Below are 25,088 nucleotides of genomic sequence, written 5' to 3' on the forward strand. Positions count from 1 at the left end.
TTGTTCAGTTAAGATAAAGTCTTATCTTTAAGCTTATGATTTGTGAGAAGTTGTAAAGGAAGATAAACCTATAGAATCACTCCCTGAAAATTCTACTCCTGCCCAAATCAAAGCTCACTCAGAAGAGAAAACCAAAAAGTACAAAACCAAAATTGTGATTCAAAATTCTGTTGTTGATTCAATTTTTTCTAAAATTATTGCATGTGAAACAGCAAAAGAAGCTTGGGAAAAACTTGAAAAGGAATATCAAGGAAGTGAACGAGGCAGGCAAAATTCAATTTTGAATTCGAAAAGAGATTTTGAATCTCTTAGAATGCAAGAGGCTGAGACAGTCACTCAATATTCTGACAGAATTTCTTTGATTGTCAATAGAATCAGATTGCTTGGCGAGCATTTCAAGGATAACAGAATAGTTGAAAAAATCCTTTTGACTATTCCTGAGAGATTTGAGTCTTAAATCTCCGCTTTAGAAGAGTCTAAAGATCTCTCTACTATCTCTCTTGCAGAATTAATAAGTGCTCTTCAAGCACAAAAGCAAAAAAAGCTTTCAGACAAGATAAAGTTGTTGAAAGTATTTTTTATGCAAAACACCAAAAAGGAAAAGTCCACTACTCTCCTTGCAAATATTGCAAAAAGAAAACACACTTAGAAAATTTTTATTGGTGAAGATCAGATGCAATATGTGGAAATTGCAAACAAGCCGGTCATGTTACAAAAGTGTGCAAGTTCAAAGACACCCGAGACAATTCACAAGCATTACTGGTAGAAACAGAAGATGAGGAGGATCAACTCTTTTAGATTGGCGCAACAGAAGCAAGGAAGAGTGCGTTTTTCTAGAACAATCAAGTCTTCAAACTCGAATTGGATACACCAACTTGAGTTTGAGGGGGAATGTTAAAATTTACTTTCCTTCCGCTTCGTGATTTAATTAGTGGTAGAAATATTTACTTCCTTTTTTTACTAGGAATATTCTAGAATATTTAGCTTCCTTCTAAGTCTAGTTACTACATTAATTATAGAATATTTAGTTTAGTATTTATAAGGAAAATATATTTTATTCTCTTTAGTTCTCTATAAATAGAGATGTAGGGTTTTATTTTTCTATGCAAGAATCAATACAAAGAGTTTTAGTTTATTCTCTCTTCAATTTTCTCTCTAGTTTTTATTTATTCCATAACACAAGTAGCTCACTATTTGAATTGCCGATCAACCTTCAGCTAGCATGATAACAAATTGAACTTTATTAACTTTTAAAATGAAAGTATCATTTGTATGATTATACCCTCGACAAAAACAAGGAAACTTTAATTTCAACGCATCTTAAAATACGAGGAATCCAGAAAATACTTTTGAAGTTAGAATTGATCATACGGTTAAAATTTCAGAAAAAAATCTTGGAGTTTAAAGTTTGAATTGCATGGAATTTCAACTTCTGTTAGTTGAAACTCCAGGCTTTCTAGTCCTAAGAAAAATCTTTAGTTTGTTCCCGATAAGAAAAGACTACTATAGGCTTGCTTAGTTCTAGGAATAAGAGGGGAAAAAAAATAAGAATAATCATATCCCATCTTAAAACATTATTATTAAAGACAAACATCTTGTTGCAAGTTTAAAGTCCGAAATAATGATCACCAAGGAAAAAACTCTTAGGAGTGATATATCATCCAACAAACAATGCAATGGCCATAATCATCTCATGGACACTTCTCAAAATTACAACATTTGTATCATCACTCAATCAAAGCGGTAAATGCAATCTTTTGTAAATTTTATTGGCACATGGATAAATCTGGCACATACTAAGTACTTGATAGTCTTTTGGCTTCTTTTTTTTTTTAAAAAAAAAAATAGTTGAAGTTATTTTCAGCATATGAAGTGGTACGTCGTGGTAAGTCTTAAGTTCTAACACATCAATTCTTGATGGGAAAATGACAACCACCTCGTTGAAAAATGAAGAGCCTTATGTTAGTGCTTTCCACTTCAATTCTATAAGAAGAAAGCTGGTAATTAACCAAGGAACGATAAGCCTTCAAAGAGTCATTTACTGCATAATTCCAATTGAGATCAAGAATAAAAGTCAGCAGATTCCGTTACCACCTAACTCAAAATGATAACTAAAATATGACAGGCAGGTTAGACTTTTTTCGAAAAATATATTCTCGTCCACTAATTTCTTGATTAGGCTGCACGTAATAAAAAGGTACCACCTCTTTTGTACTCATAGCTTAATTGAACCATATGTTTTGGACCTAATTAACGAGGGCAGGTGACACGTTTATATTATATATGATTAGTTCTTTGACGGTGATCATGATTTTAGATTGTTTATTACGTTTGTTCCTATTTATTTCCTTTTTCATCATAATATAATTGATTGCTGCTTGGTTTTTTAGTAACAACTTATTAAAGGTTTATAGGTAAGGCAACATAAATATTACTAGTAGAGTTTAACTTATGCACTGTTAATGCAAGAAAAAAAATCATTGTCAGCTCACCTAAAGAATATTTACAGTTAAGTCTCTATGAAATGTGAGCTTTGTAATCTTAAAATTAAAGTAAGACATATACCTGCTACAATAAAGATAAATTGATCGTGTGAAAATTTCATGGAATGAAAATTTATTGGGTTTAGACTCATACTAGTCCTGATATGTGTTGCTACCTTCTAGTAAGTGCATGTTTTAGCCAGTGTTTTGGCTATTATAAGTGGAAAGAAGGTGACATAGGTCAGCCAAATTGGTTGTCATTTTACTCTAATGGTAAGATACTTATAGTTAATTTACTTATTATAATTGTAGTTGCTGTTGACTCTTAAAAATTTCTAAGTGATTTCATAACAACTTTAGTTGAAAAGTTCCTTTCAATGCTGAAAATCGTGACACGAAATTGATACTCAATGAAACACAAACACAGCTAAAATTATTAAATAATATCCATATGATTGCCTTACCTATAACCAACAGTGTCTTTTTCCAATTCATTCATGCAAACAATATAATCATTATTCACTCACTAAGCAAGCTAGTTCAAGTAGCGACATAAGAAGTGATGTTTAAATAATAGCATCTTCTCTTTACTTTCTAGTAGATTCTTTGAGCTAAATTAAGTAGAGACAGTATCAGCCTTCGCCCTTCTGTCACAAGATTGGAAAAAAATGTATAATCCCATACTAGCAAAGAGCTTTAGTCACTATGAAAGAAAAACACTTGGATGGTATGCTTTTGTTGTAATGTTGATTGTTGTGTTTAGCAGTTGCATGGTTTTCAAGAACCATTTGTATCCTCAATCAGTTAGTAAGTCCTCTGCACTTAGCTATCATTTCCAGTAATAATTTTCTAATTTAACCTCTAATAATAGCTTTGTTATGCTGATTTTACTTTTGTTTTCTAGATGGTGATGCCATGAATTTACAATTATCTTTAAATGCTGCTGAAGACATGCTTGTGATCAAGGACACAACCCTTCTCAAGAAATTAGGTAAGTCAACATTAGAAATTCAAGAATCTCATTGGAACTTAGTAGGCGTTTGGACATATAATGGGTTGAAACTTTGAAGTTAAGAAGTTAAGAAGAGCTTTTCACGTTGAAGTTGAAAAATGGAATTTGGAAGTCGAAGTCGTGTCTTAACATGCATTGCACCCGGAAAAAAGTTTTGCGAGTGGAAAAAAAAAAATTCACTTGAAAAATCGGTTATCTTCCGAAACTAACAAAAAATCAGTTTAATGTACAACCAGACAATGTCTCGGGAAAAAAAAAATCTATGTCCAATTGGCTCCTTAAACTTCTTATATTGACATTTAGATGAAACTATTTTGCAGAAACAGAGACAAAGGATACAGAGCCAATGTGTAACTGTAATGTGTTTGAACCATTGTCTGATTACTGTGAGACTAAAGGGGACATAAGGGTTCAAGGAAATTCCTCATCAATTTTTGTTATGTCTCATGATTTCAACATCTCAGCTAAAAACAATTCATGGACCATAAAACCTTATGCAAGAAAAGGGAGTGCAGGGGCAATGTCAAGTGTTAAATCTTGGACAGTAAAATTAGTACAAGACGGCGAAAAAATCCCAAAATGCAGTATCTATCATGGCTATCCAGCAGTTTTATTTTCACTTGGAGGCTATTCAGGAAACCATTTTCATGATTTCTCAGATTTACTCGTCCCAATCTTTTCAAATTCGCAACATTTTGACTCAGAAGTGCACTTTCTTGCCACGGATTATAAGCCTTGGTGGATAGGTAAGTACAGAACATTGCTTAACAACATGTCTAAGCACAAAATTCTTGACATTGACAATGAAAACAAGGTACATTGCTTTCCTAGTATGACAACAGGCCTTAAATCTCACAAAGAATTCGGGATTGATTCCTCAAAATTCCCAAATATGGTGTCAATGCACGATTTCAGACATTTCTTAAGGAGCTCATTTTCTCTAAAGAGAGTTGAGGCCATCAAGATTAAGGGTGATATTGCTACGAGGCCACGTTTGCTGATTATATCAAGGAAAAAATCACGAATTTTGTTAAATGAGGGGGATGTCAGAAAAATGGCTGAAGATTTGGGGTACGAGGTTGTCCTGGCTGAGGCTAACCTTAGTACAAATTTGTCAAAATTCGCGCAAATTGTTAATTCTTGTGATGTGATAATGGGAGTTCATGGAGCTGGATTAACCAACATGGTTTTCCTCCCAGATAATGCTGTTTTAATTCAGCTAGTTCCATTAGGAGCAATGGATAATTTGGCTAAACGTGATTTTGGGGACCCTGCAGGAGAAATGAACATAAGGTACTTGGATTATAAAATAGGTGGGCATGAGAGTTCTCTAATGGAAAAATATCCACTTAATCATAAAGTTTTTAAAGATCCATCATCATTTCATAGGAAAGGATGGGATGTATTTAGATCAATTTATTTGGATAAGCAGAATGTAAAAGTTGATCTTAATAGGTTTAGGTCCACTTTGTTAGAAGCTAAAAAGCTTCTAGCCACTTCTTAATTTTTTGCACTATAGCGTACATGTTCCAAATTTCGTCTGTTGTGTAATGGCATTTTTATCTACTTGAGTGATTTGATCAATTTAGTTTATGAACATCTTGTGCAATGACACAATTGAAGGGATTTAAGTTATCCTCTTTTATAGCTTATATTTTTGCGTCCACACTAAATTTTAACCTGTGAAATTTGTTAAGACATTTTATACTATTTACGCCATGTCTAACCATGTAATTATAGCGCAAAATAGCTACGAAAATAAGATAAAATATTCTTCCAGCCATTATTTTCGATGTTGATATTCTATTTCAGGAGTCTTCTAAGCAGTCAAAAGCCTCACTCTAGATGGTATAAAGTTCGAAAGGAGTAATTTTTGTGCTAAGAGACCCTAAATCGGATATGTCAATTATATCCATCAAGAGCAGTTTTACCAGAGGATAGTTTCAGACTGAAACGGGAGAAGTGGAGTTCAATTGATCCAAAATATAGAGACCATTTCAAAGTTCAAATTTAAACGTGACTAACAAGCTAGTTATCATTTTTAGTAGATTAAATTAATACTTACCAAGAGATTTACATGTAATTAGTTAACTAGTGATCTGATTATGTAAATATTTTATACCCCGTCATTGCATACAATTTAAATTCTAATGGAAAAGATATGATAAATAAGAGTATAGGTAGAGTAAAGAATAAATAGTTAAATAAACTGGATATTCAAATCTTCTGGTGCTTCTGCATGCTACTTGACCTAACGTTGACTTGTGCTTTGATCAATTAGCACGATTGTTTTTATGTGAAAGATTTCAAAAAAATTGAGGAAAAATACAAAGGAATATTCTGGTAAAATAACGTCACGAGCGAATATTTATTTTGCTCCAAATAAAGTTGATTTCTTTTTTCAGTTACATTCTTCATCACACTTGTCTATAATCTAGAGGATTCAAATTTCCTCCCAAACGTGGTTTCCACCATATTTGAGGAATATTGGTAAAATGTCCTACTCTTAAACCAAACAACTTTCTTGGACCATTCAACATAATTTTTCCGCTGGCTCCCTTTCTATTTTCCTATTTCTACTTTATATTTCATTTTTCTTTTTGTAAAATAGCTAAAAAGAAGTAGAAATATCAACTTGATGTCAATAGAAATTGGGCAAATATAGCCCTTAGAAAACTATTTTTCCGTTAGATTCAGGCAGAGTTGGAGTCAGAATTTCTACTTTGTGGGTTTGTGATTTTAGAACGACGATTTCAAATGTTAATAGTTGAGTTCTAAATTTTATATGTGTAAATATTTAATGAGTTTTTTTTTTTTTTTTTTTAACACAAACAAGTTATATGAATAAAAGTTATTGGGTTCGACCGAACCCATATGCGGACTTCTACCTCTGCTTCTGGACTCAGGTCTAGTGTTTGCTCATAGATTGCTCAATCTTACGGACAAAACATTAAATTATCGCCTAATCTTTGCAATAATACACAAATTTCTAAACCTCAATCTAACATATTCACATAGGATTTTTAGTCTGCTCAAAAGATATCATTAGACTGGGATCTAAGAAATCCTAGGTTGCAAACAAAATAAAAATAATCCTTTACTAAGTAGTTATGTCAAAAAGGGACGGCCGACGAAAATTTCACGTTAGAAAACTTGGTGGAATGCAGCGGTTTGGATGGTAACAATTTATCCTTTCGTAAGCATATCCACAATTTACTCAACTGAGACAAACTCAATCAGGCTAACAACCGACATTTGCATAGCAACACGCTTCTCGTAATGGACTTCATATTGGTGTCTAGGTGAACAATCATTTAAATGGATTGAAGATATTATTAATTTATAAGATTTGAGACAATACTAGTACTAAAATGTTCCAAGTTACAATGTACTGGAAAAATAAATATGTATATATGAAATAAATTCTTTAAATTTTGACCAAATGGATGAGGCATTTTCTTTATTTTTCTAAAGATAAGGAAAATACACCTAACTTCAATTGAAAGGCCGGGAAAAGGAAATTCCAGTTAAATGGAATTGAACACAGATAAATATAACTATTTCAAGGTTATTTGGAATTATAGAGACATTCTAATTTTCATTGGTGACTCAACTTTTCGTTATAGAAAGTAGTAGAAACGAACAAACTTAATTACAGGGAAAGAAAAAAAATAAAAAGATGCAACCATAAACATGAGATCAATAAGTTTATTTCTAGATATTGCATGATATGCACAGTAATTGTTAGACCTCATTTTAGGAAAACTTAGAAATAGTACTTAAGCAGCCATTAATTGAACCCACTTGTTCACACTGAGGCACTTAATGAGCAATAAAAATAAGCAAATATAACTCTAGACTCTAGTAATAGCAAATGATGACCTAAATTGGTATGTTGCATTAAAACTCATAGTCCCATACCACTTAAGCAAACTTAACAAGTTCTTGATATCTATATATGTTGAACTAGTAATTTCTATCCAAATAATAATATGAATGCACGTCTATTTGCCACCAAAATTTGAAAAAATGCGTAAATACCAACCCATAAGGTAAGGATCAACAAAATCTTAATGATGTTTACTTATCGGGTATGTTTGGTAATTAACTGGTAATTGAGTTGCCGGCCATCCTAAATCATGTTCTTAGACATGGGTATTAAAAGGGACACAATTTGTGACAAAACATTTATCTAATAGTCAACCTTGATATCTCTTTCAACGAGAAACAACATAGTATTTTTTTTATTTGTACAAATCCCCTAGATTTATGCAAAACGTGGAGAGCAATCACTAAAATTAGATAAGAGAAGAAAGAGCAATCTGTTCATTCATGCTAGTCACTTAGATATCGGACGACCTCTCTATATATCTTGAGAATTGCAAATACTAGCATTTTCTCACTTATTTAGATAGTTTGAGGGGTTTCCAAAAGCTTCTTGTTTTTTGTAGTTACATTATTAATTTTTAGCAAAAATGAAGTATGATAGTTTCTTCGCGAGGAGTTTTAGCAAGCATGAGCAGAAGAAATTAGGAATTGGAGCATTTGTTAGTTGTTTCATCATAGCAGCCACCTTTTGTATTCTCTTCAAGCCTGAAATTCGTCATTTTCGAGTTGGTAAGTTTTTGGAGCTTTTCTTCATTGAATTTGCAAGTTGTTATTTACACCGTCAGTGTATATAAGTTAAAACGCTTTATCGTTTCCTTTTCTTAGAGTGGATTTTCGCCTTTTCTTCTTTAAGTCAAACTCCTTAAGTTTTGCTAACAATTATGACTATCTTTCTATCGATGTGTGGCGCTTTCTTTTAATGTTTTTGGCGTCTATATGTGATCTTGAAACATCATGCTTAATGTAAAGGCTAGTATTTTATATTATATCCACTGATAGTATAATAAATATTTTACACTACAATTGCTTTATTTTTCAGGTTACTAATTCAACCTAGCATGGTTAATTACATATTGTAAATAATGTTTACATTATCAAAAAGTTGTCATTAACAGTGTTATGTTCTTGTGTGACAGTGAATGTTAAGGTTTCTCTTCGTGGTGGCCCCAAAATTCTAGCAATGACAGAGGAAGTCACTAAGCCAAAAAAGCCATGTAAGTATTCAAGTTAATTAGCATAAAACTTTGCAAATGAGAAAATTTGCAATTTTGTCTAATATCTTACAATGAAATGTAATTATCTGTTTTTCTGATTTCAGATTTTGAAATAGAACAAGAGAAACAAATTTGCAATGTCACACATCCAAGAGCTGATCTCTGCGAGATGAATGGTGACATAAGAATTCATGGAAATTCATCAACAATATTTACTTAGTTTCAACTTATCAATTAGCAGATGAAAAAAACAAATCATGGAGCATAAGACCATATGCAAGAAAAGGTGACAACAGAGCAATGGACAGTGTTACAAATTTAACGGTCAAAAAAGTTCATATTTCTCAACAAATCCCAATTTGCTCTAGAAACTACACTGTCCCAGCAGTTGTTTTTTCAACTAAAGGATATGCTGGAAATCACTTCCATGATTTCACTGATGTGCTAATTCCATTATTCCAAACTTCGCGACGTTTCAATGGTGAAGTCCAATTTCTGATTACTAACAAAATGCCTTGGTGGATCAACAAGTACAAACCAGTGCTACAAAGATTATCAAAGTATGAGATTATTGATATTGACAAGGAAAAAGAAGTGCTTTGTTACCCAAGTATGACAATTGGCTTGAAAGCCAACAAAGAATTCAGCATTAAAACTTCAGAATCTCCTTACTCTATGAGGGACTTCACAAAATTCTTGAAAAGTACATATTCCTTGAAGAGAAAATTGGCGGTGAGATTGAAAAAGAATGCTGACGATCAAGGAAGAAAAAATATGCCCCGGCTTCTTATAATTTCAAGAAGCAAAACGAGACGTTTTGTCAACGTTGAAGAGATTGTTACATTGGCTAGAAGCTTGGGATTCAAAGTGGTTGTGGAAGAAACAGCGGAAAATTTGGCTAAAATTGCCAAAAAAGTGAATTCATTTGATGTATTAATGGGAGTGCATGGTGCTGGATTGACTAATATGGTTTTTTTGCCAGAAAAAGCAGCTGTTATACAAATAGTGGGATTGGGAATGGAATGGGTATCTAAAGTGGACTTTCAAATTCCAGCTATGGACATGAATTTGAAGTATTTGGATTACAAGATTAGCGTAAATGAGAGTTCTTTAATCCAACAATATCCACTTGAACATCATGTGTTAAGGGATCCTCCTGGTAATATGATTTCTCCTCAAGGATGGGTTTCATATAGGAAAATTTATTTAGATCAGCAAGATGTAAAAATTGATGTAAATAGATTTAGAGGAACTCTCTTGAAAGCATTAGAGCTTTTGCGGAGTTGAGCTTCTTTTTTTTTTTTTTTTTTTCTTTTCGTGTTCTCTAATAAACAAAGGCACAGAAACAGGAAAATCTTTATTCAATCTTTTCTTGTTTCACCATCGTTTTTTTTTTTTTTTTTTTTTTTTTTTTGGTTTAACTTAGATTGTGTAGTTAATTGTTCTTTCTCTTTTTGCTTATCCTAAATCCAGATGGCATATTTTTGAAAGTCAAATTTGTAGCTAAAAAAAAGGAAGAGAGAAAAAAATTAATATAAAAACCTTATGCATATTAAAAGGGGAAATAGGTAGTTTGTGTCCAGAGACTAATAAATTCATTAATTGAAGAAGAAATAATAGCAATATAGGTTGACATTTAGATTCACACGACTCTTAGAGCCTTCTTGAGTTTAAATTATTTTTCACAATCGCCTGTTCTTTTTCTGTTTTCTAAATCAGAATAGCTACTTGTTAGAATAAATATCATAATTCAAACCAAGAGCAAGTGCATTTAAAACGATTTTCTGAACCAAGGAAGCCATCCTTTGAATTTGAAAAAGAAAAGAAAAAAAGGGAGCCACTTACTCTTGATTAGTTTGACGTACTTTGCGCTTTCACTCGTACATTCATAAAGTCCCAAGAGAGTTGCCATAGACTATACCTGGTTTAACAGCTTAAATGAATTTAGTAGAGAAAATTTCATGGAGAAGTACGAACATTTTGCAAGTTGTTCAAGCTTTGCTCTGTGAAACTCAGACAGAGAGCATCATTCATTTGTTCTAACCAATTATGACAACTTCTCTTGAATTCCATTGAAACAAACAACCTAACGGTTTTTCTTTCTGCTGGAATTTGAACCCCGCTCTCATTTCACTTCATGGACCGCTAGACCCTAGGGTGCTAACAGTTGTCTTACATTAGATGGTGACAGGAAGAAATCATCCAGCCTAAAAGTGAAGCCATAAAAATTGTTACAGCTCCTAGTAATAATTTATCAATCCCCTTCTCCTACAATACACAAACACATTCGCATCTTGAGATTGTTTTAAGGTGTCACAGGCAAACACTTGCAAATAATCTGCACCAAGAATTCCCCAGCAATGAAAGTCACAGTGAAACCGGAAACGCACCATTTATATGTAATCATTGTGAGTAGAAGGCAAATACATTCTTAGACATAGAAGTCTATATATCATGATCACGATCATTCACGAGTGTCCGTAATACAACTTTGTATTTGGTGTACAACTATATTTTCCTCCTACAGATCCTTTCTCATAAGTAATAATGAATTAGAATCAGATTCATACAAGGTATAAATATTACTGTGTACCTTCTGTAATCCGAGCCTGAGCTGACTGTAGGTCATTGCACATCTGCCCATCCAAACTAGGTGGCCTTCCACTTCTCGGCGAAAGGATTGATCAACTAGGCCAAACTCTTACTTGAGAATTTGACTAGCCTTTGTGGCAGGAATGCTATGAGAACAAAGACATCATGTAGTGAACTTTAACCAAAAGTCACCAAATAGGAAGATGCCGCATTGATTAATTCGTCCCACAATGCCTATACTCAAATACAGTAGCTCCCTCGAGATTATCTGCAGCCCGCTTAAAAAATGAAGGCCCAATAAGACTCTGATTATATACAACCTTCAAGCTGCATCTTCCTTGCCAAAAATAACTTATCCTTGTTCAACCAAGAAAAATAATGCCAGCAAGAACCTCTTCATCCGCGGGACTGTCAGGTTAGTGACCCTAACTTATGCAGACAATTACCTCCATTTTGTACTATGAAGTTGTTTCTTACTCTTGCTTTTCTTCAAAAGTGCTGACATATGTTCAACAGCTTTAGAAGACGATTGGGTCTCACCAGTCAACCACTGCAGAGCTTCAGCAGCTGCATCTTTTTCAGCTTCTTTCTTACTACTGCTAGGCTGGCCAGCAAAATTCAACCCATTGAATATTACAGTGGAGCGGAACTTATTATTTTTTAGTTGTGTTGTCTTGTAATTGGGTGATTGGTGGCTAGCCCGAAGAAGCAACGTCTGGAGATGAGACTTCGGATTTTCACCACCACTGCCCTTCGTTGGAATGATGGTTTTCTGTAACTCCTTTGCAGACTTCTTTGGGGTTGGTTTACGACCAAAAACAAATTTACCTTCACATTGATCCTCCGACACCAGTAATCTAACAGCTTCTAATAGCTCACCATGACTGCCTACATCAAAATTACGGTCCGAGAGCTGCCAGAAAAAGCAAACATCAGGAGAGAGAAGAATTTGTCATATGCATCCCTTGTACCATTCTTTCCGAAGAATGCATACGGATAGTTACAAACAATATCATCCATTCACACAGTTGACAAGGAGCAACACTACAGAAATATCAACTATGGAAAACTCAAATGGATGATAGCACAAACAAAGATGGAAAGATATACATACTTTCTTATGGACAAGTTCATTAAGCTCCCTCTTCAAGCTTACATAAGTATTTGCCAGTGAGGGGCTCATGAAAAACTCCAAGTATCCTCCAAGCATCATCAAGTGTCCATCCTAACAAATGAAAAAAGGGAGTTTTAAGGGAACACCAAATAGTAAATTGTACAGATAATCATGGAGGATTCAAGAACATGACAGCGGGAACTCTGCAAAACAACAAAGAAATCAACCTTGTCCCTGCGGGCAGGGGAGCTGGGAGTTGGGGTAGGTAGAGTCAGATGAAAGAACTTACTAGAGCTTTTCCAAAAATGCTTCCGCCAAATAAGAGTACCACAGAATCAGATACAGCTGTAGAATCTCGCAGGAATACTGAATTCACTTTAACTTTTTCGTTGAAGACAAGCCATGGGTATGGAATCCTAGGTTCTTGGGCATTGACAGAGTTCTACGCAGAAAAAGGAAAAGCACCATTAAAAGAATGGAAACCTTTCGTCAAAAAATTACATGGCACGTGTAAAAATTTAAATGACAGTAAAAAATTTAAATGACACTAATTATACTATGAAGCTTACAGAGTACAAAAGGACTCCACCATCCTCCATTGTTTTCAGTGAGATTGACTTCTCCTTGTTCTGTCAATCCAAATATGCTCAATTAGCATGCATAGATACAGGAAGGAGGGATTGCCATGAGATTTTGATAAAAATGCATAGGAAAACCAGTCTGACCTAGCTCAACACTAACCTTTTTATTGATGAAATAATCTAAGATGGAAGTGCAAACATGTATTCGGTGAGAGAGCAGAAGAGTTTAGCAATCAGTATCATGTACCAGCCAACTTTCATTTCATGTAAATACCAGATGAAGTGCTAACCTCAAAGAGAGAAGGATTGTTAATCAAAAGAGCATAACTCACCACAACAGAGCATATGCCAGGGAATAACCCACCACATATAATCGCTCGAACCAGATTTTCATCATTACTCCAGGCATTACAACTCTGAAAGCTATCAACTAAACCAATGTCCTTAAGCAAATACAAAAATTGCTTGCGGAGGGAGTCCATCGCTCTGAGAGTTTGCGCAGAAAGGAAATTTCTCCAACAGTACTCATGACCAGATTGCTGCCTTTCAGCCTCTTTCCAGCCTTCATAAGCTCGAACAAGAGCAAGATGATCACTGAAGTCACGAGCAGAAAACTGGGCTTTGGCAGACTCAGCAAGCTGCAAGAAGTGATAATTCAATACAGCAACCCAGAATATAAGGTGACCAATGGCTAATCAAAGAGGTTCAACATGTGGGAAAATAGATCTCAGTTCAAAAATTGTTCCCAAGCACTAGGATAAAGGAGGTGCAAAGGTTAGCAGTACACTATAGCAAGTTTAGGACAATATAAAGATTCACGCAACTGAAATAGTTTTCTACTCAAAAATCCACAGGACTTGTGGCAATTCCCCAGTCTACTGCTGATAACTCAATAAAACTACCAAAATTCACATTAGTAAAAGCACACTCCCCGCACCCAGTTCAAGATAGGTCAGGACCTCTATTTCTTCTTCACAAGCTCTACCGTTCTCTTCTAAAATATTGTTTAAATTTCCCGGCTAGAATTCAGCACCAACCCTTGTTTTCCAAATATAATAAGGTAAAACTGTGAATGTCAGCTAAATGTTTCATATTTTGCACATTCAAAAACTTGTACACAGAATAAAATGTTAGCATGATCCAATTATTTCAGTAGCAAAGACCCTCAATCCTAGCACTAGCGCTGTTAAAGAAAATAAGTCCATCTCATTCTACAGTCCTCAAAACCAACTGGGAAATGTTGGCATAAGCCAGTTCTAGAGTGACAGACCACTATTCCCTTGCACTAATGCTGTAAATGGAGGGAGTAAATTTACATTTTACAGTCCCCAAAACTAACTTGGAACAAATGCAACTAAAAACCTGCCAAAATAAAAGGATATGTTTACAGAGCAACTTTCGGGATGCATGCACATAAAACATATTAAATCTGTTGCTCATTAAGACAATGCACAGAGATTCCTTAAAGAAAGAAAGACATGCATGTATCACTGTAAGAAAAAGACAAAACAAGAACATATCTAACTTATTTGAGTCACTCTAAGAAACAAGAAGATGGTAAGATTAGTCATCTTCATCCATAAAATCAGAGAATATTAACTTACATCCTTTTTGTCAAATGGCATTAAAAATGGGTCTCTAGCACTTAAACCAGCAACAACTGTAAGAACTGGATCCAGGCAGTTGAATACTGCACCTAATATTATCATTTTCCCCAGTTTTGGCTCAACTGGAAGCATTGATAAGTTGTGTCCTACAGGAAAATCCAGAAGTCAAGTTTTCTTTTCCCAAAATAACGGTGACGAAGCCTATGGAGAAAATGCTGGATGATTTATAAAATTCAGCTATGCTTTTACCAAGTACTGTCAGATTTTCATTTTCATCTAGAGCCCCTATTGTCTTCAAATACTCAATAGCATTTTGAACCTGCAAAACAATAATCGCAATTACATGAGAATCAAATTAACCACAAAGCAAACAAGATATATGTCCATTAAACATAAAGCTAGGGAGCCAGAATTGTCAAACGAAGAAGTATACTAGACAACTTAAATCCAGGTCTGGTGAAAGGCAGATGATACGTATTCTTCACCTTATAGGATGCTCATGCATTTACCCGCGTTTTCATGAGCAGAATGTGGAAATTAAGAGAGTTCAGTGGTTTACCAGTCTAAACACTTAGACATGATGCCATAAGTGCATATTAGGTTGTTCGGTGTCACTACCCATTGAAAAAATTGAAAATTTTGGAATGAAGCGTTTGCAAGTTCATCACTTTTGACATCCCTCCTGATTATTTCCCTCCCCAGACGATCTAAACCATTTCCCTCCATTTTACTTACCCTCGTTCTCTACTTTCACTCTCACAAACCACAACACAATTCAAGAAACTAGGTGAAAAAGTCGGTCCCAACTTACAGATAGTGGTTCTGGTGACTGAATTGCCTTGGATAGAAAGTCTGAAATACTTCCAAGTTGTAAGCTTTTAATCTGTAGACATAGGGACTGTAAAGGTGTTCTCAGAAGCTCTGGCAGTTGATAATCTGCAAAAGCTTCAAATACACTTCTAGGATAGAGATGATAACACTCCCCAGATTGAACACGGCCAGCTCTTCCTTTTCTCTGCAAAGTTAAAAGGACATTCACTTATGATGTCGATTCCACAGCAGTAACTAAATAGCTCAAAAACACTAAAAAGCTGGGGGGCGGAGGACCTATTCCCCGAATTATATAATCATTTTAAATATTGCAAAGGTTGAAGCAGGTAGATCATATCTGTCTTACTTGTCGAGCAGAAGCTTTTGAAATCCAAGAAGGAAGCAAACATGGAGTGTTGTTGATTGCATCATAAGATGTCTCTTTTGCCTTTCCACAGTCGACCACAAAAACCACGTCATTTATGGTGATACTTGTTTCAGCCATGTTGGTAGCTAACACAATTTTCCTGATTCCATCTTCTGGCTTCTCAAAAATCAATTTCTGTTTGCAAGCGAACAGAGATCCAAAGTTAAGAGGGTACAACAATATGTAAATTACGAGAATAGCAAAAGTATTTAAGTTATAAAAATTAGTACTTAACCATAAACTAATGATTTCGACTAGATTTTAAAGCTCCCAATCGAGGAAGGATGAAACTCAAACTCAATTGACATCTCTAGTCCTCAGGATTATTTCAAATGAACTTAAGTTGGAAGGTAAGAAAGAACCTATCGGCGCCTAATTAGTTCCATGATAATTGTTAGTTGATGATTTTTGTCATCAAAACATGTCTTCTGTTCTAGGATCAAACACAAAACACATTTAACAGAGATACCATGAGAATACACACTAATTCATTCTACAGCCCTCAAACAAAAGAAAGAGAATTCATTAAATAATTCATAACAAAAGATACGAAAGAAAAACACCATCCACTATTCAAAAGAAAATTCCTTGATAACCACTAAAACAATATAAAAGAGACAAGCTCCTCAAATCTCAATATTTCTTACATCAATAGGACAAAGATACCTCACCTTTAAATCCAAAAAAGTTAGCATTGGCTTTTCAGAGATACTGGAAGGGCCTAACAGATCACAGAATTGGTATGGTCGTTCTGCTTTTGAATAACCGAAATTCCTCCATAAAGCCATATATGATGTTCTAAAATACTGATTTTCTATGGAAGCTAAATGAATATAAAAACGAAAACTATGGGAAAAGAGCATAACACTTCCTAACAATCAAAAAACAAATCAACACTCCAACTTGGCAATACCTGCTCTGCACTGGCCATGGAACCATGGCATGCAAGCAGCAAAACTCTGCTTGGATCCCCCAACAGTGGATGAGCCTGCAGCTGGTCCTTCACAGCATTAATGTCATCCCAACCAGTCATAAAAACCAACACAGCACCAGGCCTTTCGTTTCTACATATGTGACAAAGCACATTCTCAATGAGGTTGAAACCAATTGAATCAGGATTCCAACAGGATAGTGAATCCCGAGTCAGAGGATTATACTGCCCAAAATCAGCTGCTTCTAGCGCTTCCTGTTTCAAAGCTCAAGTGTCAAACAAAAAACTATCATACAGAGCCCATAAACAGCATAGAGATTCCATACCTCAACATCTGAAGCAATTTGGGTCTTCCTCTTCTTAATAGTCTGTTGTTTCTGCATTTTCCACATCTTGTCTTGACCATAATTATCAATTTGATTATATGGAGTTAAACGGTATCTAGTCATTTCCAGGATATTTTCCAGAAAATGACTTCGGACTGGATAAGTAAAACCCTGATGAGAACGGAGAGAGAGATTAGTCCCCCAAAAATGAAACCATCCAGTTCTAGTTTTCAGGAACTCTAGAGCAGCTCAATACGAAGCTTGTGTCATAATCCTTTGGCAACGCATATATATACATATAAGATTCATATTTAGTATATATATTAAGTATATATGTATATATGGTATTACCTGAAGTTATACATATATATGTATATATAAAAGCCATATATATAAGTATATATAGTAATTATATATCTATATATATGGATATTAACATATATATGGATGATATATATATATATAGTATATATAAAGTTATACATATATTTAGTATATATATATATATAAGTATATATATGTAGTATATATATATATGTATATATATATATATAAAGTGAAGTTATACATATATATAGTATATATAACTGAGTATGCAACTTCTCCATTTCATTTTGTTGTATAACATATGTAAATATACCTACAATATACAAATAAATACTATAATATATATATATATATAATCAAAAAAAAAACCAACCAACCAACTACGCTGCAGTCCAAATTAGTTGAAGTCAGCTTTATAACTCTTCTTTTTCCACTCTATTCTTTTTTTTCTTTCGGCAAGTCAAAACAATTTTACCAAACACCAAGTCGGTTTAAATGTATTTCTACTATATACAGGCCGTTCTCATATATAAATCCTTTATTTCTGTTATGTTATATTTTTAGTTAAGTCTACATTGATTCCAAAGGATTCTAGGTTTCAGAATACAACTTCCTTTTTTAAATTTTAGGTCTACCTCATCTTTTTTTTTTTTTTACCACATATCATGTTGTCGCAACAACAGTTAGTGCATCTGGATATCTACTTAGAACATAGCAAACAATCTTAAGCAACTTTTTGTCATTTTATACTCCATGTGTGCTACATGCATGCTCTGTTGCTAGTGATCATTCCTACTCTTGACCATTTGCGTATGACCGCATATCTATTCGAAATACAACTCTCATATTATACATGTATTGAGCCTTTAAGGCCCAATACTTAACCCTATGTAAAATTGCTGGTCTCAAAGCTGTTCTATAAATTTGTCTTTCAGTATGGCAGTATCTTCCTATAGCATAGAATGTTTGTGTGATATCATCACATATAAATATCTGATTTGCATGCATTTAAAAAAAACTTCAAACATGCATAAAATTGTTTAAATACCATCTACAAAAGTCTCCTAGAAAACCACTTCTATGAATGTTCCTATTTTCTCTCAATATATATTTTATTCTTTTTCTGGTCGCAAAGGAGGGCATCAGGATGGGTATCACATGACTGAAGCCTGCATCATGACAGACAACGTTTTAAACCTTCAACTTACAGGAATATGGATCATTGGAGCACCGCCAAAATAGGAAGAGAAGAGCTCAGCATTAAGAGTAGCACTCATCAGAATCAGCCTCAATTCAGGTCGACGGAGAAGGAGATCTTTAAGGACAATTAAAAGGAAATCTGAAAGGGAAGACAACTATAGTAAGCAAATTGGAGTACAAGAGTTTAAAATTTTAAAAGAATAAAAGCAACATTGCCAGGTGGGCAGATACCTTCATTCATTCCGCGTTCATGAATCTCGTCTACAATAACGTGAGTGACACCTTCCAACTTTCTATCAAGCAGTAATCTCCTCAGAAGAATGCCAGTGGTGCAAAATAAGAGGCGGGTATCCCTTCCTCTCATGCCCTCGAGCCGAACCTTATAGCCCACCTAAAAAAATTGGAGAACATAACCAGAAAATTACCATTTTATATACCCAATGCAACACATATAGCAGATATAGCAAAAGCCAAAAACTCACAGATTCTCCCAGATTCTCCCCACGCTCAGCAGCAACTCTTTCAGCCACAGACATAGCAGATATTCTCCTTGGTTGAGTACAAATAATATTGCAAGTAGCTCCACGAGCAGCTTCTATCTCAGCTTCTAAAATGTACTGAGGCAATTGGGTAGTCTTACCGCATCCAGTTTCCCCAGACACGACCACCACCTGCACAACTAATTTCGGTCAGGACAATTCTTCACATGAACCATTATGCCCAGCCTAATTCTAGGAAAGCAAGTGTCAATCCGGTTAAAGTATTCCAACATATAAGTACCACTCTTTCACTCTAACTGATATTAAAACAATGGACTATCAGATATGCAGGTTAGAGCCCATATCGGAACTTCTTGATGTGGTATTTTCACCATACTACAATGTCCGCATAAAACAACCAAAATTGTGCAACATTGTGATTGATTCATTGGTCAATCAAAATTGAAAGTGGAAGATTAAATTCAAGTAAAATAAGAAGCCTTGAAAGGGAGGCCTACTATTATTCAACCTAAATATACAGCATCAGCAAAGCCATACAAGTGAATAATTTGACAGAACTGCAGATAACCTGATTCTCAGAAATGGCTCTAAGCAATGCCTCTCTCTCTTTATATGCAGGGAGATTTCTTCGAAGTTCTCGCATCTTCTGGCCTTCTGGAGATCCCTACAGAAAGATGGCTGTTGTCAAATCTGATATTTAGGATAGTGCACAAAGATGAATTGTTTTATTGCAGTACGCATTCAAGAGACAACTTAATAGTTACTTTTTACAAAAATTCTACATGTAAATTACTGAGAACTTCAGATCAAGTATCCCTTGGTAGTCTAAACCAACTTTACAGTCTAATAACTAAGAATAAACTTCTAAAACCTTTAACAAAGACAAAAGTAAAATTACCTGTCAAATATAACGTGACCTTAATTAATTAATTTGTTCTAGTTTAAGAAGAAAACATATCGACCATCCATTCTCTCGCGCACTAACTTTACAGTACAAAATTTGCTGCAATAGTTGTTCATGGTTTGGTTATTATGCATTTCGTCTTTTTCTGCTTTTCCTTTTTTTTTTTTTTCTTTTCTTTTGTGATAAAAGTTATTGTGCATTTCGTTTTTATTTGCAACTTGCAAGAACGAACAAAGAAAGGATAGAAGACAGGGAATCACACTGAGCATGGAGGATGCTTAAAACAGGTAGAACTCGACCAGAATGGGATATATTTACGAAGTCCACATGTATGGAATACAACAATAGTCATTAGATCTCTTGAACTTCCCACTCCAAATACATGATTCAGAATGAGTACCATAAACATGTGCAAAGGGTGCAACTGCAAAAGACCAAGGAAGGTAAATGCTATAATGTTAAAGCAGCCCTGGTAGAACAGGACCACTCTGCCATTTTAAATGGGTCAAAATAGTTTTGACTCTTTAGAGTAATTCAACCTCCAAGGAGCACTAATGTGTAATACTTGAGAAATGGTAGTGAAAGATAAAATGTGGAAAGTTCTGGAATGCAGCTGAATTACAATAGAAGGCCAAGTTTCCTGAAATACAGTTTACTTACTTTATCCCCTCTTAATAAATTCCATTTACCTCTTGAGGCCTCACTGGGCTCTGTTCAAGTGTCACGCCACTAGACATTCTTTATGTTAACAGTGACCAAGTTTTTCAAGGTTGTAAGATCCAAAACATTTTGAAAAGAGAGAAGAAGGCAGAAGCCTAACATGGCCCAGCTGATAGAGGAGAAATGAGGTCTGAACAACATACAGATATCAATTGTACACCATCAAACAAACAAAAGTCCAGAAAATGAAACAAGTGTTAGTTGCAACAATCTGGCAAAAGATAGAATATAACCTGCCAATCTTCTTGTTTATTACGCATCACCAAGCTCCTTCGCATGAGAATTCTCTCTGCAACAACATTTCGTGCAAATGGCTTCTCATTGTCATAAAGCCCTTTATCATTGGGAGAATTGCTGTCTTTGCTTCCTCTCAAAGAAGCATTTTGTGCAACATTTTCCTGGTTTACTGACTTTTTAGAAAGATGTGCTTCAAGAAGATCACCTACCCTACTTTGCAATCCGTAAGGCAACACTACCTAAATATCAACGAAGATGCATTAATTGAAAAATGCACTGAAAAAAGAATGAAGCATAAGGAACAGACAGCCTGACAAAAGCTTCATGTTAACCTACCTCTCTCTGTGGCCGCTTAACATCCAAATCTGGCCTATAATTTGGCAATGGGTCTTTGCTACACACAACTACTTTTTCATACTGGCGGCTGCATCAATATATATATATATTAGAATTAAAGAAACTCACAACAAAGTGAACACAAAATGAATTGAACATCCTTCTTTCTGACTAACCACATGGAGAAACGAAAGTAAATGCTAAGGAAATTTGATATACCAGTGTAAACCCATTCTAGTTGCCAGAGCTGATATATGCTCAAAATCACGGCGGTCCTTTTTGTCCTGTGAGACGACCTCTTGGTCATCTTTTTTTCGCATTAGCATGCTTAGCTTCCACCTCCATTCTTCAATGTTATGAAGGGTTGACTCACCCTAGAGTTGATAACACATGAAAGTGAGAAAAAGGGATAAGGTTTTTTTTTTTTCCTTTTTGAAAAGAGGAAAAAAAAGAGATGAGTTTTTAAATTTAAACGCACACAAGAAGACAATTGCTACTCCCTCCAACCCATTTTAGCCGACATGTTTCGCTTCTCGAAAGTCAATTTGACTGATTTTCGAAGCTAAATTAGATTAGAACAACTCAATATTTCACAATTAAAATTTAGATATTCAAAAACTATAGGACAAGTACTACAAGTTGCAAATTTTCTCACGTCAATTTGATAAACATACATATTTTAAAATGTTGGTCAAGTTTACATAGTTTGACTCACAAAAAGCAAAACATGAGAACTAGTTTGGGACCGAGGGGTAACTAAAAAATAGCTGCCCAGTCTGATAAGATTACAGAGAGAAAAAAAGGCAAAAAGATTTATGGCCAAAAATGTAAACGGAAATGGTTGAATTTAAAACAATGCCAAGAAAAGTAACAGAATTTGAAGATTTCAGACCAAAGACACTTATACAATAGCCATTTTAATCAACAAGATATATTTTTTACTACCGTACAATCCAATAAACTACAAAAATGAGCACCAAGATGGAAGTTTTACTACCGTACAAATCCAAATGTTCGGACCAAAGAAACATTATAGAGTAGCCGTTTTAAACAGCAAGATATATTTTACTACCATCCAATCCAATAAACTACAAAAGTGAGCACCAAGATAGAATTTTTACTACCGTAAAATCCAAACGTTCGGACCAAAGACACTTACAGAGTAGCCATTTTAAACAACAAGATAGAGTTTTTACTATCCCACAATCCAATAAACTAGTGAATTAGATGAAATACTTCCCTTGTTCAATTTGTTTGTCTTACTTCCCTTTTTAGTTTGTTTCGAAAAGAATGCCTCCTTCCTAATTTGGCAACTCTTTAATTTCAACATCTCACATGGCATAGTTAAGACCACAACATTAAAGGACCTTTTAGAACATTATAATCTTTAGTTTAAGACCACATGATTCGAGAGCCGTTCTTTACTTTCTTAAACTCCGTGTCAAGTTAAACTAAGACAAACAAATAGCCCCAAGGATGTTAATTGAAAGTGGTAGACTCACCAGTTGCTTATTAGAGGAGTCAATTTCTCTATCAGACTCGGACTCAGACTCATACTCATCATAAGCAAACCGCCCATACCCTAAATTCTGCTGATATAAATACGGAGAATACGACGAAGAAGAAGAAGAAGGACGACCATGTCTTTTCCGCCTCAACACAACAGACGAAGAAGAAGAAGAAGAGCCTTTAGCTGAGCAAAAAAATCCAACACCTCCATGAAGGCAACGTTTGTGAGGTACTACTATGGATTGTGAAGAACGGTAAGGGAAAGTGTTAGTTTTATTAAAGTGGAAACGATTTGGACAAAATTGGAGACAAGTGGTGGAAGACATGGTGGCCAGAAATTGAGTGGCCTTGAGCCTCAATTGTATAAGGTTAGTGTAAGGCATGGGCATGGTGGTGATATGCCTAAAGATTAATTTCAGTGAAACATTTGTGGTTAGGGTTTAGGGAAGGACAAGAAAATGAGGAATGGAGACGAGGTGTTTGCATAATAGTCACACAATGGAAACGTAGAGCGTGCAGTAAGCTTAGCAGTGTTCTGTAATTGGCTGATGAATTATTGAATAGTACTCATGTTTTTGTTCTCGCGGGTTAGTTGTCGGATTGGTCCCTGTAGAAAAAGAATATGACGATTGACATGTTAGATATCTAGAGGGGTTTAGGTTTTTGAGATTTGTTCAAGGATCTTCGAAGGTTTTGTACTCAGGCCGTATATATGAAAAAATTATGGTAGGAAGCGCTTCCCCGAATAGGCTCTACGCGACGGGAATCCAAATTTAATCGCGTTTAACATGGATATCGGACACCGAATTAAAAAAAAAAAAAAACTTTAAGCTATGACTTGGAGGGTGGGAGGTTAATGATTGAAAGAGTTCAAACCACATAAATAAATAGTGAGTTATATTCCAATTGTTTTTAAAGTGATAGTAAGAAAGAAATTTGTCAAAGATTTTTTAAAGTTAGAATATTTTTAAAGTCATCCAATTAGTACTTTTATAATCGAATATTTTGTGAAAAATAGTAGGGGATATTTAAGATTCAGTGGATGATATGCTTGTTTCTTTATTATTGTGTACTTTAGATTAGTATATATAAACTTTACAATTTCTTTTTGTACTAACATATGAATATAGTTCTTTGTAACGAAAAGATGTGCAGAATTTATAAACAAAATTTGATAGAATAAAACTATTCAACTTGTACTTTACCTCATGTTATTCTAATTTTTTAGTTCTAGTTAGAGTGACAGAGCAACGACATTGAGGCTCTACCTCATTTTCATTTTTTTTTTTTTTATTTCAAGTTGGATGAAGGGTATTTTAGTTTTAGATTAATAATGAGACATGTCATTTTTTTCTCTTAATTACTTTTAGTAATTGAATTTTATGCAAATTCTTGTCTATATTATTTGGTAATCTATATAAGTATATTATAAAATTAGGCAATAGAAGAGTGATATGACACCTCGATTTAGCCAAGGATTCTATTTATTTATTTTCTTCTTCTTCTTCTTTTTGAATTTTTCTCATTCATTTTATTGTAAACTTCATAACTCGCACCTCTGCGTGTTCATCATCATAACTTCTGCTCTTAATTAGTATTAGTAATAGTAAAATTCATAACTCCCAAGCTCTTTATGTTTATAACGTCCCAATTATTTAATATGCAAGTTTATAACACCTTAAAATTATACCAAAATGGTATTCCTGTCCAAATAAATTATGTTTCAGCTTTGTTATCTTATACTTTTGCTGTGCAATAGCCATCGAGAAAGAACAAATGGTTTGTTTTCTTCATTGCATGAATAATTCTTACGAAAATGATTGCAATTTTTCTCTTTCTTTCTCTTTTAGCTTTTTGAAGAAACTTCATGGTGACAGTAGAGTTCTTCTTTCTTCTTTAAAAAATATAACATTTTTCTAAATTTTCATTTATTTATATAACTTTTTTTTAATTATTATTGATATTGTCTCCAGGCTATGGATCTTTTTTTAGAGCGGAAGTAGGGGAAGGAAGCCAACGTATATGTTGCATGTTGCTTAAGGAAGTATGTATCTCTCCGCAATTATGTTGATCAACTTTTAATAAGCCTATTGATAAAGCGTGAATATAAAATTAATTTGTAATTTGCAGAATATAATTTAACTCAAAGAAAAGTTATTTATTAATATATTAAATTGCAATCCTCAAGTTTTTCATTTTATGCTGTTGATAGAAGTCCTCCAATTTTTAAGGTTTTCATAGATCATTGTTATCCTCAAGTTTAACTCATATAAAAGTTATTTATTGCTATGTAAATTTATATTGCAGTTCTCAATTTTTTCATGTTACACTATTGATAAAAGTCATCAAGTTTTTCAGATTTTCACAGAT

General features: G+C 34.3%; 2 protein-coding genes and 1 pseudogene across 3 annotated transcripts; 2 read left to right on the plus strand and 1 right to left on the minus strand.

Annotated features, from left to right (window-relative positions):
* The first annotated feature begins 3,001 nt into the window (after nt 1-3,001).
* Nucleotides 3,002-5,066, plus strand: LOC132058114 (alpha-1,3-arabinosyltransferase XAT2-like). Its single transcript, XM_059450676.1, has 3 exons — nt 3,002-3,290; nt 3,388-3,474; nt 3,816-5,066. Exons 1-3 carry the CDS (start codon nt 3,152-3,154, stop codon nt 4,997-4,999), a joined length of 1,410 nt encoding a protein of 469 aa, XP_059306659.1. The 5' UTR covers nt 3,002-3,151; the 3' UTR covers nt 5,000-5,066.
* Nucleotides 5,067-7,819: 2,753 nt separating this feature from the next.
* On the plus strand, nt 7,820-10,483 carry LOC132055558 (alpha-1,3-arabinosyltransferase XAT2-like; annotated as a pseudogene).
* Nucleotides 10,484-10,970: 487 nt separating this feature from the next.
* LOC132055557 (DExH-box ATP-dependent RNA helicase DExH3-like) lies at nt 10,971-23,284 on the minus strand. Of its 2 annotated transcripts, XM_059447445.1 has the most exons (19): nt 22,712-23,284; nt 21,429-21,583; nt 21,206-21,297; nt 20,870-21,108; nt 19,581-19,676; nt 18,995-19,183; nt 18,744-18,903; nt 18,521-18,651; nt 16,986-17,156; nt 16,642-16,914; nt 15,669-15,863; nt 15,303-15,506; nt 14,741-14,810; nt 14,489-14,637; nt 13,217-13,522; nt 12,873-12,932; nt 12,593-12,745; nt 12,304-12,414; nt 10,971-12,102 (listed from the first exon to the last, which is right to left on the minus strand). In XM_059447445.1, the coding sequence occupies exons 1-19, from the start codon at nt 23,105-23,107 to the stop codon at nt 11,632-11,634; spliced, it is 3,621 nt and encodes a 1,206-aa protein (XP_059303428.1). In that variant the 5' UTR covers nt 23,108-23,284; the 3' UTR covers nt 10,971-11,631. The 2 variants fall into 2 exon arrangements, with proteins under 2 accessions (XP_059303428.1, XP_059303429.1); XM_059447446.1 differs by lacking the exons at nt 21,206-21,297; nt 21,429-21,583; nt 22,712-23,284 and having other exon boundaries at nt 19,581-19,666; nt 20,870-21,010.
* Nucleotides 23,285-25,088: the final 1,804 nt, after the last annotated feature.

The sequence above is a fragment of the Lycium ferocissimum genome, chromosome 5 (assembly GCF_029784015.1).
Source record: "Lycium ferocissimum isolate CSIRO_LF1 chromosome 5, AGI_CSIRO_Lferr_CH_V1, whole genome shotgun sequence".
Classification (NCBI taxonomy): domain Eukaryota; kingdom Viridiplantae; phylum Streptophyta; class Magnoliopsida; order Solanales; family Solanaceae; genus Lycium; species Lycium ferocissimum.